This window comes from Musa acuminata, chromosome BXJ3-5, assembly GCF_036884655.1.
Source record: "Musa acuminata AAA Group cultivar baxijiao chromosome BXJ3-5, Cavendish_Baxijiao_AAA, whole genome shotgun sequence".
Taxonomy (NCBI): Eukaryota; Viridiplantae; Streptophyta; class Magnoliopsida; order Zingiberales; family Musaceae; genus Musa; species Musa acuminata.
Genome location: NC_088353.1, coordinates 41713714 through 41729229, shown reverse-complemented (window position 1 = coordinate 41729229; position 15516 = coordinate 41713714). Strand labels below are relative to the sequence as shown.

The window sequence follows — 15516 nt, the reverse complement described above, 5'->3', positions numbered from 1 at the left end:
GGATGATGTTTCGATCGATCCTTTAAACTATTTATCAAGGTATGAGTATAATGAAGAATGCATCTACAGATAGTTCATGGCCCAAGGTAGAATCGACTAACTTCCAAGACAAACAAAAGTTATTCTTTAGACAGACTTTGTTAAGATAAATGTAGTCAATACACATACACCATTTTTTATTATTTTATTTTGATAAAACCTATATTGACGAGTTATTTTGGATAATAGACATCGCCATACACAAGTTTATTAACTTCTTCCTCGACCACCAACTATCGATCTAAGGAGAACCTTCTAGGCTACTATCAGACAGGTTGATGGTCAGTATTGATGCTAAGCTAATGCCACATTATGGACTGGTTAATTCCAAATATGTCACTTTACGTCAACATGAGGACCTCGGAGATGTGGCATAGATAGTTAATGAGCTTGGCACGCTTCTCATCAAGCAAATCCAAGCGAATCATGACCATTTGGTCTGGTTGAGCCTAGAGGAATCTCAACAAGAGGCTAGCTTTAGGGTGAGTGGCACGAAGTGTTAGTTCCCTTGAATTCAATTGTTGAATAGAGAGAAATATCTTCCTTGAAAGCATGACCGATATTAGATAATGTTGATGGAACTTCGGAGTCGATTGAGAGTCTGACTTCCAATAATAGCATTATATGTGGATGGGATATCGACTACTAAGAATTTAATCTTCATCGTCTTTAAATAATTACTGGACCCAAATACAATATACAGGTTGGTGGTCCCCAAGGGAGTAAAGGAATCCTCGATGAAGTCGACAAGAGTAGAGGAAATCAGTTATAAATCTTTTATTGTCATGTCGATCTTATACAAGGTGTCATAGTTTTTGGATGTTGGTTGAACTCATTGCATCAATTATGATCCTTTTCACCAAAGAGTTGATGATCTTAAGGGAAATGATAAGCATGTCATCATGTTTGAGATTCAAGTGTTCTACTTCTTTCCCTTTGAACATGATCGGAGGATCACTTAGTGATAGAATCTTTTGGCTTGACACTCTCTTTCATATGTTTTGCGAGCAAAAGTATTGGTTCCTCATGACATCGATCCATCAACAATCACATCAATCTATTTCTCGATGGGCCCAAGGCCTTGGGGATATTTCCCGGACTATATTAAGATAGTAGTGCAAGTGTCATGTCTAGATGATCTTTTCGATCTATTATTTTAGGTCGTAGGAATATTCTGTGTTGTGCCTATGGTTTTGATAGAGCCAACAAAACTAATAATAATATTCATTCGCATTATTCTTATATTTCTTTATTTTTATTTTTATTTAACCACAACCGGTTCGGTATAACACCGAACCGATTTGTTCGGTCCATTTGAGTTTTTCCGTCTCTATTATATTCTAAGATTTCTCTACTTTTTTTCTTCTTGGGTTCATTCCATTCTTTCCACAATTCCGCTCATCACGTATTCCTTTGCTAATCTCATTATCTTCTTTCTTTCTTCCTCTTCCTTTTTGGATTTTCTTTTCCTTCTATCTCACCCTTTCTTAGCTTGTTCTTCGTCATCTTAGTTAACTTAGAATCAAAAACTATGAAGACTAAACCCAATTTTCTTCACCTCAAATGGAATGCCTCAACTCACTCGATTAGCACTTCAAATGTTCTGATCCCGGTCTGTGAGTTCGAATGGAGTGAAGTCGCACATAATAGGAGGATGGAATATCTAAACTATGGGAGAGGTGATCACAGCCTTCATACATGAAAAGACTCATACGAATCACATCCCACCCAATGGTATTACAATCTAGCCTTGTTAAGACTGTTCTGCTGGATGGATGTTGTTCTTGCAGTGCAGTGGAAGTAATAATTTGTCAGTGAAGGACACCTGCATTACGTGATTACATATACAGTTCTTCCCACCTTGCTAAAGCTCAAATATACATTCGTAGAAAGCATCTTATACCTTATTATTGAGCTCCACAGCCCCTTCATCTGTTCTCTGACGGGACTGTACTGGTTTGAACGTATAGTACTTCGCACATATCATATAGTATAGCAGATTAAGTACTTGAAGGAACGTGATGATCCAATACAAGTATTCTAACCTTCCCCTGTTAAGGTTATCAGGAAGCCAATTGGATCCATCTTCCCCAGCGCTGTACCGATGCACCATGGACACCAGCAGCGTGCTGAAGTAGCTGCCCACCGAGATCGACATCCAAAACAGTGCCGTCGCCGTACTGCGCATGCTCTCCGGTGCCTGGTCGTAGAAGAACTCGAGGTGGCCAACGGACGTGAATGCTTCGGCGATCCCATTCAGTGCGTACTGCGGCACGAGCCAGAAGGCGGAGATGGGGATCGTGGCGGCAGAGTCGTCGAGCAGACCGTGGGACGCCGCCGCGCGTTTGCGTCGCACCTCGACGAAGCCGGCGACGAGGGTGGCCACGGCGGAGAAAGCGAACCCGACTCCCATGCGGTGGAGGAACGAGATGCCACGGTGGAGGCCGGTGAAGCGACGGGCGAGGGGGACGATGGCGCGGTCGTAGAGGGAGATGGTGAGAAGCATGGCGAGCATGGTGAAGACTGTCATGGAGCCGGGGGGGATGCTGAAAGCCGAGCGCGGAGAGAGGCGGCGGTCCATGGTGCGTGCCTGTTGGATGGAGAAGGTGTTCTGCTGGGCGTACGCCGTGATGACGAGGATACCGGCGGCCCAAATGGGGGCCATCCTGATCACCGACTTCAGTTCCTCGACGCGGTGCACCGTGCTCAGACGCCACGGGTTGGGCCGGCTGCCGGAGTTCTCCGTGGCTTGGTCGTCTGCGGTGACGATCGCCGCCTTGTCCAGGAAACTGTAACACGAAGTAACGTCACGTAAACAATTCCCGTTCAACGTTTTACTGCTTCACGTACTTTTACTTTGACTGGACTCCTTTACGTGTGTCGTCGTCTTCGCATGCTCATCGTACTCCTCCTGCGCTACAAACTTTTAATAGAAATCTTTAGTTGATTAGTTTCATGAATCCCATCAGTGATGAACTGCAAGATGGGTATTCACCAAACTGTCTGAATCAAATTCTCTCTCACAGAACTGATGTCATACAGTTGTCGACCGGCATGATCAATAATTCTGGTGTGCAGGTCCACCGGGTCTTCCGCAGGCAGGGCGGAGGCCATGAAGCGTCGACACTCACTCTGTTCGCTAGGAGCCAAGATTGCGCCATCAGAATGGCAGGAAGTACTCGCTCACAGTCGAGTGGATGGATACGGACGTTCATGTCTCATGAATGAGCGAGCAACGGCAGAGCAGTAGCGTCAGTGGAGCACGTCTACTTGCACAAGCCACCCATCCTTTTCCCTGTCCTCGTGATCTCACTGGGGCATAGTCGATGGCTTTGATTGGTGGCTGTTAGTGTTCATCTCTAAAGACTAATTTGGTAATGCAATATCGAAATAATTATGATTAAATATCTTGATCGGTCTCTTATCCCATAAAACCGGGCAATGAGACTTTCTGTCACCTTCGGCTGATGACTTTGACCAATAAACCACTTGGTATTTAATGGCGATCGTAACAATAGTGAGCATAAAACAATGACATGTTACCAACAGAGATAGAGAGAGAGAATTGACCAGTGCAATGCCTTGTCATAGGAATCAAATTGTAGAGAGAGACAAGACAAGAACTCTGTGAGAGAGATGGCTAACCTTAATTGTTTGGTGTGCACTAGCTTCCCACAGAGAGAAATGGGCGCATCCATGTCGTCGTTCTCGTACAGGCAGCTTGGATCAGCGACCATGGCCACCTTTCTCTTCCTCACTGCGGCCACCGCAACCTGCGCCAGCCGAGTGAACGGGCTCCCTGAAGGCTCCAACCTTCGGTACATCGGGTAGCCCGCGGCGAAGGACACGACTGATATTCCCATTGCAATCGTCGGCACGCCCAGTCCCCATCCCCACCCGACGTTGTCTTGGATGTAGACGACAACCGTGACAGCGAGCAGTATCGACGCCCCCATGCAGAAGTAGTACCAGTTGAAGAAGCTCCACGTCTTCGTCTTCTCCTTGGGGTCCGACTCGTCGAACTGGTCCGCGCCGAAGGCCACCACGCATGGCCGGATTCCTCCAGCGCCGATCGCGTTCAGCAGCAGCGCGACGTACAGCACCGCGAGCTGCCACGCCGACGCCTCCTCGCAGTTGTGATCGCCAGTACATTGTGGGGGTCTAAATAGCGGAAGGGCCGCCGAGATCGTTAAGGTTATCATTCCCTGTCAGTAGATCACAGGAAGTACATCAAGTGTCTCACATGAAACGATCTTAACAAAGAAATGATCACTGAAGATTTACGATCTGGTAGACGATGGAGGCGACGGCGATGGTCCAAAACCGGCCGACGAAGGCGTCGGCGAGGAAGGCTCCGAGCAGCGGCGTCAAGCTTGCGGTGCCGCTGAAGTTTGTCAAGGTATTGGCTGCTTTGGTGAGTGGCATATGAAGCTGCTGAGTTAAGTAACTGATCATGTTTGCCGAGAACCCGACCACCGCCAGCTTCTCAGAGACCTCGTTAGCTGCATGTTCCAGAGCCTCATCCAGAGATCATCAACTAGGAAACAACGAGTATAAAGCATGAAGAAGAAAAGAGGTATTACCAAAGATGAAAGGCAACGTCTTAAGCCCTCCTTTTCTTCTCTCATCATTGAGGCTTCGGCTTCTCTCTTGCCCTCTCACCTCCATCTCCTCCCTCACCGATGCTTCTTCTAAATGATGGCGCGAGTGCCATTTACTTATAGAACTTCACCTCTCTCTACTTCCACTACTACCACTTCTCCTTGATTTTGTGTTCTGGTGGTGGTCAGGACACCACATTGCAAAATGTACGTACAAACCACACATGGAATAGAAGAGAACCACAATTACTGCAAGTAAATAGGAAAACTCTCATATCAAATGATAAAGTTTGTGAGGAGAGAAATCCTCGTATGTACTACTGAGGCAAGTGACAAAAAGAAGGGGACAATTGACTGAGTATGACTTTACATGTATGATTGAAGGCCCTACTTTGAGCTGTGCACTATGGTAAGAGCAAACATAGTGCTGCCCAAGTCACTTAGCCTGAATCAGGTAAGACACTCTTCAGTGCTGTTGGGACCATCTTTGCCTTTTGGTTTACATGGAAAACCTTGTACCAGAGAGTCAGATCACAGACACATCAAACATGTATAGATTTAGCTGTCATTTTATGCCACAGGAATCCTGCATGCGTCATAAAGCTACATTCTATGAGTAGGATAAGACAATTTTAGATGAATTGGACTATTATTCCGATGACAGGTCCGACATCTAAGTTAAACGAAATATACGATCAAGCGAAATGGATTTGACGTATCAAAATCTAAACATGCATTCATACTATAAGAGCCAAAATGTGTATCGTGTACGATGGACATGACAAGCAAATCTTGATAGGATTCCATGCAAAAATTGAAATGTTTGTTTCTCATAGTATCATTCGTAGTTCTTCCTTGATCGAATAACACGATTTAAAGTGATTTGATCATCATCATCATCGTAGTCATGACGCGTGTCCACTCTAATTATTGATTTGGACCTGCCACCTAACCTATATCACTCTCGCTTTCGAAGCAAGTATTTATAACGCAAAGTGATATTTAACTTTCAATAAATTTCTAATTGAAATCTGTGGTATATCCAATTAGGTACTATTGTTTGTATTACTATTGTCATTATCTACTTTTCATGATGCTCTTCATTTCCTTTATTTCCAGTTTAGTTAAAATTGCAAGAAAATGGACCGGGTTCAATTTCGTACATGTGAACATCGGACCGCACCGGGTCTTAGGTAGGTGGCGGTGGAACCGAAACCCGACCGGCTCGATACCTTCTCTGCTTTGAGAACGGTGAAAGTACGAAAGCAACCCAACAAAGCTGACGCCGCACTCTGCCATGTCACGGATCCGCGTGACGCGTACTTCGACCACTCAGCATGCTTCGATCCCAATCGTCTCCTCACATCTGTGCCGTCCATACTTCCTCACGGGAGAGCACCTTCTCCTCTCCTCTCCTCTCCTCCTTTTCATCATCATCATCATCATCATCATCATCGTCCCTTTATTTCTTTCCATTTCTTTCTATTTTTTTAATCTTTTATGTTCTTTCCCTTCTCCTTATCGTTCATTAAAACCCCTCTCGATCGGACCAACCGACCCCCAAACGGCACCCTCCATGGCTACCGATGAGGAAGCTAGCAAGACATATCCTGAGGTATCGATAGGAAATTGGTTTTCGTGTCGCTTTTCATGATGGTTTCTTTGTCGTGAATCTTTGATTGATGTGTGGGTTGGTGCGTGCTCTGCAGATGATAATGGAGGCGATCGAAGCGCTCAACGAGAAGAACGGGTCGAATAAGTCGGCCATCTCGAAGTACATCGAGACCAAGTACGGGGAGCTGCCGCCGTCCCACTCGTCGCTGCTCACCGCGCACCTGGCCCGCATGCGGGAGAACGGCGAGCTGCTGTTCATCAAGAACAACTACTTTCGGCCCGGTGCCGACGTGCCCCCGAAGCGGGGCCGCGGCCGACCGCCCAAGCCCAAGCCGGAGCTCCCGACCGGCGCCGTCCTCCCTCAGCCTCGCCCCCGCGGGCGGCCCCCCAAGCCGAAGGACCCCCTCGCAGCTGCCGTCGCGAAGGCCACGGCCGGGCTCCCGCGGCGCCGCGGGCGTCCGCCCAAGGCCGCCCGGTCCGCTGCTTCTGGAACGGCCGCTCCTGCTGCCGCCGCTGCTGGTAGCGGGGTTAAGAGAGGCCGCGGTCGGCCTCCCAAGGTGACGCCTGCCTTAGTGACTGATGTGGTATAAATTGGAGTTTATTGGCGAAGTCAACTGCTAATGCTGATTCCTATACTTGAACGCTGTTCTTCTTTGTTGTTTCTTGTCTTAAATGTTGTGAGTAATTTAGAGACGGTCCCTGTCCGGGTGGTGATGCTTGGAATCTGCATGTACATTATGCTCAGACGTCTTAGTTGACTGTGTTACTGAATATGACTGACTGATATTGATTGTGGTGCTTCTTTCAGTTTTCTACTGTTGTTTTTCTTCTGGGAGTTCTTTTATTTATTTACTGTTACTGTAACAGTGTTTCTGTTTGGGGTAAGAGATCACTCTTAATTTGAGTTGTATGTCTGCTTGTGATGCTAATATGTGGTGATGGAATGCACTAAAAGTGTACTTTAGGTTGTTCTTTAAGTAGTGTATTATTTCTTCTTCATGATTGATATCTCTTGCTGTTTTGCTATAATGATTGTTGTGATGAGTGAATCTGTTCACTAGAAAATATAGTGGTAATGCATGAACCTGTTCCCTGGGAAAATATAGTGGCATATCTGCATTTGATATAGTCAAGTGGAATCACTCTGAAAAAGATGCTCAGGTTCTTTCACTGTAAAAATCAAATATCCTATAGAAGATAGGATAATAACGAGATTGAATGTTGACTTTGTGATTGTGCATTCTATCATAAGAATGACTTTGGTGTATTATTTGCTTTATGATCAAAGAACTTCTCTATCTATTAGGACAAGCATGTGTCTTAATGATGCTTCAATTGTACTAGTGATGTATATAAACATATTAATTGCAAGAATTTTGGTTTTTCAATATAGAAGTTTGCATATCCCTGTTGGTGCTGCCTGTGGTTCTGTTAAGGGTTGGATTGGCTTCCTAAGGTTAGTCTCCAATTGTGTTTGATGTTGTCTGACTGGGAGCAGACTAGAGAGAAGTGCCCTGTGGGAGGAAAGGGGTTAACTGTTAATGCTGAATTTTGAACTTACTGCTGTTTCTTCTTGTCTTCACTGTTGCCAGAAATCTTGAGATGAACTGCTAATTTGTGGATGTGGTGCGTGCCATCTACATGTACGTTGTGCCGTGATGTTAAGTGTGCTGTGATGTTAAAGATGACCATTTTATTGAAAATGATTTGGCTGAAACTGATTTGGTGTTTATTGTTGTTTTTTCTCTAGCAGCTTGAATTTTCAATATTTTCTTTCAAATGCTATTTTCCCCCCTCTTACTGGGACATTTTTTTGTGCTTGGTATAGGAAATTATTGGAAGGCTGGGTTGGAATTCTTATTGTGATGTTAAGCATGTTTATCTTTGCTGGATGTGGAGTATAGTAAGAATGTGGTGTATAAGGTTGTAAATGAGTTGTGTATAGTTGTCTTACATAGTAGCTCTTTTTTTCTTCAAGTTTTATGATGATGATTGTGATGCATGAATCTGTTATATGGATAAATATCTTGGAGAGATTACCTGCAAGCAAAATGAACAATAGAGTTGGATGCTCAGATGGACTCTTGTGCTGATTGAGTTGAATGTGATGGGCACCTGGGGTGGAATATTTTCTGTATGCTTGTTTATGGAAGATCTAATATCTCCATAAACACAAGCATACCTGTTGTCTATGGAATCTCAATACTGACGCATATGAAAAAAAACTATATGCAGGACTTTTGGTGATTCATGAGATCAGATGCCCGCAACATGGTGGCTGATCTATCAGATCGATGGATATCTTTTGAGGTTCTTTGTCAACGTTTCATTTGGTTCTTGCATTTACATTGCCTATCTTGTCCATTAGTGGCTTTGATCTCCATCAGCTGTATTTACTTGTTATCATGTTTTGTTCTAAACCATTACTGTCTTTTTGTTATCCACACTTGTCCAGAACTACAATGCCTAGTTCAAGATCAGTTTTCTGAACTATAGACATTTTCATGTTAGTGGATATCTGCACCTTCATGGAATTGCTGATAATTACTTAAAGGTGATTGTCATCTTTTTCCTTTTAATTTGAGCTTGATTTGTTTCTCTTTTCTCTTCCAACTAGAATTTGGAGTCTTCCTAGGTGGTTTGACTGATCAAAATGCATGAAGGGGTATTGATAGTGTTATTCTTCCTTCTTTTTGAAATAGTAAGATATAGGTTGGAAATCTTCAAAAACTAGTGAGGATATATTGCAATCTCTTGGAATCATTCCAACTGCTCGATCTGAATTGTCTGTTGGATTTATCATTGATGTCACTGAATCCAACTGTGGTTCATTTGATCCATGTACCAAACTAAATTCATTTGGTTGATGAAAGAACAAAGCTCTGTAGTCGTTAAGTTTGAATGTTAAGGCTTAACATGATAAAATGTTTCTCGCATTTGTGTAGCATATATTCGTATTTGAATTGAGCCCTTGTTTGGTCTACATATGAATTCAAGCAAGTTATAACTTGTGAATATTCTTATGGTTGAATAAGCTGGACAAGTTCTTGCTGGGTTTGTGGTTTAGGCAACACAAATACGAAACATTTCTTTCTTTTTTCTATTGTTCAAGATATATAAATGAGACTCATGCTTCCTTTAAATTCTTGGATCAAACAGTATGTAGACAAGCATTTCATTGTCATTTCAATGCAAGAGTTGACATATGACAATGAGAAAATGACTCTTTTAAGTCCAATTGAGGATACTGCTTGAGATAATACAAGAAAGATCTTCAAATGCTATATGTCTTTACATTGGAAGCAGGTGTTAGAGGGATTATAATTACTATTTCACTCTGCCCGTTGTTGTAGATGAAAAAGATCCTATTTCCTCTCTTATTGCTCTTTGCTTCAGTGCTCTGTGTTCATGGCGAGTTCTAACTTCTTACTTTTGTCTTTGCAGTGATCTGTTTCATCATTCTACTCTGAGTTCAGTGTGACCTGATGCAACCTGTGTTCAACTTTTGGTTTTGATTCTGATTCTGCCTCTGCTACTCTTTCTTATTTTTAATCTCACTTGAGTTCCACTTAATTGATTAAAGTATCTACCAAGAGAGAGATTATGGGAAGTTTGATGGAGTTGCTAATTTATCTTTCTAAAATGAAACTTTGAAACCCTCAATTCTTTAATCATTTAATAGCAAAGTTTTTGAGTTGTCAGGGAATCTCATCATGCGGAGGAATACTCGCGGAAACCGACCTGAGCTGTTTATTGCTTCGCTTTGCGGAAAGGTACGTAAATTGGTTCTTATGGTTTGTCGGATCATTCTTAGGTCGTACTTTTTCCAGTTAATTTCACTGACTTCATCTGAATCATATTAGTATGATCCAACACAATCTAACTGATAAATTCTTATAATTGAGTTATCTATTATCGATTAAGATAAATCATAACATCGATTGATACTTCCTATGCTTTCTTTGAGGCTTAAAGTACATTAGGAGTTGTCCTTATAATCTCTAACTTAGTACTCGGTATCTCCCCATTATTGGTGCTGCACTTGTGGTGTCGTAAAGCACAAGTGCCTCTAGAATACTTGAAAGATGCCTCAATTAGCCCCATTTGATGTGTGAATTTAAAATCACGGCTAATTACAAAATTTTCTATTCTTACGTTTTAAAAAATTATATTAATATTTTTATAATTATGAAAGTAAAATATCTAACTCAATTTATTCTGATTTTACCGATGAAAATATGAAAATAAGGGAAAAAAATATTCTTAACATTCTAGTCGGTGGTGGGCGATGGCACTGCTAGGGGTTGCGGGTGATTATTATAGATAAGAAGAGTGACGACAAGAGATGAGAGTTGCTCGGGAAATATATCAAAAGGGTCGTCGATGCAAATGTCGAGCGATGTTGCTCGGCAAATATGTCGATGCAAATGCAGAGTGACCCTCACATCTTGTCGTCGTTCTTTTCATCCATAACAGTCATTCGTGGCTCTCAACAGTATCATCGTTTGTCACTATCGACGATGTTTGTTAGCACTAATTAAAATGTTAAAATTATCTTTTTATCTTTTGTCTTCGAGTTTTCGTTGTCAAAATCGATGACATTAGGATAAATAAATCAAGATATTTTACTTTTATAATTATAGGGATTAAAGATCTTAAATCATAAGTGTCTCTCGAATACACTTTAATAAATCAAGGATCTTAAACGATAAGTATCTCTCAAATACAAGATGACTTGATTAGCCTCGTTTAGGGCTAATTATAAAATTTTTAATTTTTTATATTTTTAAAAATATATTAATATTTGTATAGTTACGAAAATAAAATATCTAAGTTAATTTATTATAACATTATTGGTTTTACCAACGAAAATATGAAAATAAAAGACAAAAACATATTTTTAACATTGCAATTTGTAATGATAGATAGTGTCGGTGGTGATGGGTGATAGTGCTGCTAGGGGTCGCGGGTGATTATTGTGGATGAGGAGAGAGATGGCGAGAAGTAAGGGCTAGCAAATATATTAGTGCCGACACATATGTTGAGTGGCGAAAGGGTCATCAATGCAAATGTCGAGCGAAGTTTTTTGACAACTATGTCGATGCAGATGTAAAGTGACTCTCACCTCTCATCGTCGCTCTTCTTATCCATAACCACTAACAATGTCGTCTTTCGTCACCATCGACAACGTTCGTCACTACTAACTAAAACATTAAAATTATCATTTTTTATTATTTATATTTTTATTAGAAAAATCGATGGTATTATGATAAATAAATCAAAATAATTCGCTTTTAACTTTTTAAATTATAAGAACCTTAAGACAGTTAACTACGTGGGTAATTTATAATTAACCCTCATGACAAATAGCGACTAATTTTGGCGAGCCTAAGCTTCGCGCTATATGGATGTTGACCCTCCGAGGGTGTCCTCCTCGACCCCGCCACCAACCTGAGGGCGCCTCTACCTCCCTGACCTTGCCCGCGGCCCCCGGAGAGGATGTTTCCGGTCCTCGTCTACTACCACGACGGCGGTTTCATCGTTGACACCGTCGCCTCCCCCGTGTACCTCAACTCCCTCGTGGCTTCAGCTAGCGAAGTTGCTGTGTCCGTGAACTATCGTCGATTACTAAGTTTATTCTACATGTTAATTCTTTATTTAACTCGAACGATTACTAAGTTTCCTATAAAATAATCATAAATACACTATTTTAACTCTCTTGAATATTTTTAATTCTCCTTCATTAATCTACTTTTTAAATTAAACATCAAAGTAGGTCTTGTTAGGTATTCACTCGACCTAATTTTTTGAGGATCCCTAGCCGAATTCTCCCAACTTCTAACATAGAATTTGCAAATATTGGATTTCAATTTGTTTTAGGCAATCAATCAAAATATGCTAATAGTCGAAAGATTACTAATCCATCCCTTATAAACATGTTTGGACAATTTATAGAAAAAAAAAGTCTCTAGTATTGGGCATTTTTTTTAAAATTTGATTAAAATACTCTCATTTAATTCATAAAATGATTATAATTATCCTTTGACTAAGTTTGATTTAATTTTTTAAAACTAAATTGATTTTTTTAAAAATAAATCACACCAAATTGATTCAATTAAATCTTAACTATTTAATATGATTTAATTAAGTCTTACATTACCTCTTGATTTCTTTTAAATTATCCCCACCTCCTCTACCCTAGTTTTCTCTTCTTACTCCATCTCCACCAACTATTCCTCCCTCTTAGTTTTCTCATCCTCTCTCTCTCTCTCTCATCCACCTCCCTCACCCCTTCTTTTTTCTTTTTCTTCTTTTACTTCTCCTCCTCCTCCACTCCTTCCCTACTGTCCTCCTCCTCTTTATAGTTTATCTTATATTTTATATATATATATATATATATATATATATATATATATATATATATATATATATATATATATATATATTAGTTTCTATATAAAATTATCTTAGATTCATCATCAAACTAAAATACTTAAGTCATTTATATAAAATTATTCACAAAATCATTACATTCGAGTAACTCTCCGTCAAGTTGTACTCAAATTATACTCTTTTACATAACATACAAAAAAATATATTAATTTTTGTATAAAATTATTTTAAATTTATCATAAAATAAATGATAAAATCTTACATTTTCTATTTTCTATATTATTATAGTTACACTCAAAATTGAAATAAGTTAAACTCGATTATCTAACCTATTTTAAAATTAAAATTTTTATTTTAAAGATAATTCTATTAGAATATGATTGTAAAAAAAAAATACTATTTTTTAATTTTATAATAAAATTAGAATATGTTTATATAAAAATTAATATTTTTTTAGTAGATTTTGTGAATGAGAATAACTTGATTGTAACATGAATATAAGAACTCTAACCGACTCGATTCAATCCGAAAGGATCCAACTCGAATTGACTTGACTTAGCTAAATCAATCTATGAATCGATCGAACTTCAAACAATCCGATTTAAGGATGTTATCAGGATTTTTCTAAAAAAATACTCCCTGATATAAACCAAATTGAATCACCATTTGGTGAAACCAATATGTTTGTGCATGTTTTGTAATGTTTGAAGAATGGATAGATCTAGAAAGTTCTAAAAACACAAAAAACACCAACCACTAAGCACACCCATTATATCATGTCTTACCTACTACTTCAAGCTTCAATATAGGCATAGACAAGGTGGCCATGCCTTATGAGTTGGCTAGCTATATTTTCAAGGAACACTAACCACATTAAGGCCATCACTAGCCATCATCTAGCCAACCCCCCCCCATTGCTTTCCACCTTCGAATGTGAGGGTTTGCAACCACTCTTCCTTTGTATATACAAAAATACAACAAACACACAATAAAAAGGTTTCAACTTATTTATGTTGGAGTTCCTATCATAGTTTTCTAATGGAAATAAGAACAATTAATTTTTGTTATCAGTTTTGGATTATTAATATTTCTTCATCCATATCTCATAGTCGATTCACATACAACATAATTTATGAAAGTGAATCTTAAAATATAGATTCAATGATTTTATCATCATAGATTCCTAATTACTCTACTCCTCAATTAATGTCCATTGATATTTATCAATTCTAAACCCCATGTGTGTAAATATCAAACAATTATTTAGATAAACGGCTGAGATTAAAAGATGAAATGGGAAGGACGGTTTTGATGGAACTTTCCCATAACCTTCATACGTCATTTACCCAACTGGCACTCACAGTAATAGCCACATAAAAAGTGGGCCAGCGTCAGACTCATTGCGCTATTATTAAAGGTACGGGGTGGGGTGGATGTCATCGTCACCAAACCAACCAGTCTCGACCACCATCCCATCTTCCAAGAGACAGCATCGAGCCATGGACGCCGACGCCGACGCCAACGACGAAGTCGTCATCGACGCGCCACCCTTCGTTCGCGTCTACAAGAGCGGCCGGATCGAGCGTCTTGTCGGCACCGAGGTTCTCCCCGCCGGACTCGACCCTGCCACTGGCGTCGCCTCCAAAGACGTCCTGGTCGACCCCGCCACCAACCTGACGGCGCGGCTCTATCTGCCTGACCTGTCCGGCAGCTCCCCCGACAAGAAGATCCCCGTCCTCGTCTACTACCACGGCGGCGGCTTCGTCATCGAGACCGCCTTCTCCCCGACGTACCACAACTACCTCAACTCTCTCGTGGCCGCGGCCGGCGTGGTGGCCGTGTCGGTTGACTACCGGCGCGCGCCGGAACACCCCCTCCCGGCCGCGTACGACGACTCGTGGGCGGCGCTCCGGTGGGTGGCGTCGCGGCCGACGGAGGAGGCGTGGCTTTCGGAGCGCGGGGATCTTGGGCGCGTGTTCTTGGCCGGGGACAGCGCGGGCGCCAACATTGTGCACCAGATGGCCCTGCGAGCGGCGGAAGATGGGCTGGGCAGCGGAGACACCGAGATCAGAGGGCTACTGCTGGTCCACCCGTTCTTCTGTGGGGCGGAGCCGCTGGAGTCGGAGAGCTGGGATCCCAAGGCGAGGGAGTGGGTGGAGCGCTTGTGGGCGTTCGTGCGCCCGGGGACAACTGGGCTGGACGACCCGTGGATCGACCCGCTGACGGAGGAGGCGCCGAGCTTGGCGGCCCTGCCGTGCCGGCGCGTGCTGGTGACGGTGGCGGAGAAGGACATGCTGCGGAAGAAAGGGCGTGAGTACCAGGAGGCGCTGAAGCGGAGCGGGTGGGATGGGGAGGCCGAGCTGCTGGAGACGGTGGGAGAGAACCATGTCTTCCATCTCGTTGACCCCAAGAGCGACAAGGCGTTGGCCAAGCTGCAGGCGGTGGCCGCCTTCCTCAACTCCTGAGCTCATCAAATGATGGATGATGGCCATCTCTTGGGGAGATTCCTTCGAGATGTCCATATGGTGGCCATGAAATGAGATCTTTGTGTCTGATCCTTCTAAAACCAAGCAATAAAGACTTCGTTGTGTCGTCAGTCATATCTGCTGGTCAACAGTTGCTTTCATTTAGCTTCGATGATCTCTGTACATTTCTAAGGATAAATGGTTTGATATGAGGATTTTATGACGATCTAACAAAATCCCCATCATGCAGAATATTTTGTCTGATTCAACACGTTTTTTTTTTTCTTACATCAATAGATATTTCTATTTTACTGCGAGAAGAAAGAGTTTTTTTTTTTTTTTTGCTTCCATCAATAAATAAGGTTGCTTTATTTATTTTACGAAAATATTCTGTTTTGATTTAT

General features: G+C 41.7%; 3 protein-coding genes across 3 annotated transcripts; 2 read left to right on the top strand and 1 right to left on the bottom strand.

The window, feature by feature from the left end:
• Positions 1-1874: 1874 nt before the first annotated feature.
• LOC135638073 (protein NRT1/ PTR FAMILY 3.1-like) lies at positions 1875-4778 on the bottom strand. Its single transcript, XM_065151023.1, has 4 exons — positions 4623-4778; positions 4324-4541; positions 3685-4244; positions 1875-2828 (listed from the first exon to the last, which is right to left on the bottom strand). Exons 1-4 carry the CDS (start codon positions 4705-4707, stop codon positions 1937-1939), a joined length of 1755 nt encoding a protein of 584 aa, XP_065007095.1. The 5' UTR covers positions 4708-4778; the 3' UTR covers positions 1875-1936.
• Positions 4779-6077: 1299 nt separating this feature from the next.
• LOC135638325 (HMG-Y-related protein A-like) lies at positions 6078-7061 on the top strand. Its single transcript, XM_065151414.1, has 2 exons — positions 6078-6255; positions 6350-7061. The coding sequence occupies exons 1-2, from the start codon at positions 6217-6219 to the stop codon at positions 6842-6844; spliced, it is 534 nt and encodes a 177-aa protein (XP_065007486.1). The 5' UTR covers positions 6078-6216; the 3' UTR covers positions 6845-7061.
• Positions 7062-14075: 7014 nt separating this feature from the next.
• On the top strand, positions 14076-15247 carry LOC135637978 (probable carboxylesterase 12). Its single transcript, XM_065150885.1, has one exon. The coding sequence runs from the start codon at positions 14081-14083 to the stop codon at positions 15110-15112; it is 1032 nt and encodes a 343-aa protein (XP_065006957.1). The 5' UTR covers positions 14076-14080; the 3' UTR covers positions 15113-15247.
• Positions 15248-15516: the final 269 nt, after the last annotated feature.

Excerpts from the sequence above, each read along its gene's own strand:
- LOC135638073 (XM_065151023.1), bottom strand. The coding sequence starts at position 4,707 with ATGGAGGTGAGAGGGCAAGAGAGAAGCCGAAGCCTCAATGATGAGAGA. Across the intron at positions 4,542-4,622 it reads GACGTTGCCTTTCATCTTTG|CTAACGAGGTCTCTGAGAAG; the intron begins GTAATACCTCTT and ends TGGAACATGCAG. Across the intron at positions 2,829-3,684 it reads GTGCACACCAAACAATTAAG|TTTCCTGGACAAGGCGGCGA; the intron begins GTTAGCCATCTC and ends TTCGTGTTACAG.
- LOC135638325 (XM_065151414.1), top strand. The coding sequence starts at position 6,217 with ATGGCTACCGATGAGGAAGCTAGCAAGACATATCCTGAG. Across the intron at positions 6,256-6,349 it reads CTAGCAAGACATATCCTGAG|ATGATAATGGAGGCGATCGA; the intron begins GTATCGATAGGA and ends CGTGCTCTGCAG.
- LOC135637978 (XM_065150885.1), top strand. The coding sequence starts at position 14,081 with ATGTCATCGTCACCAAACCAACCAGTCTCGACCACCATCCCATCTTCC.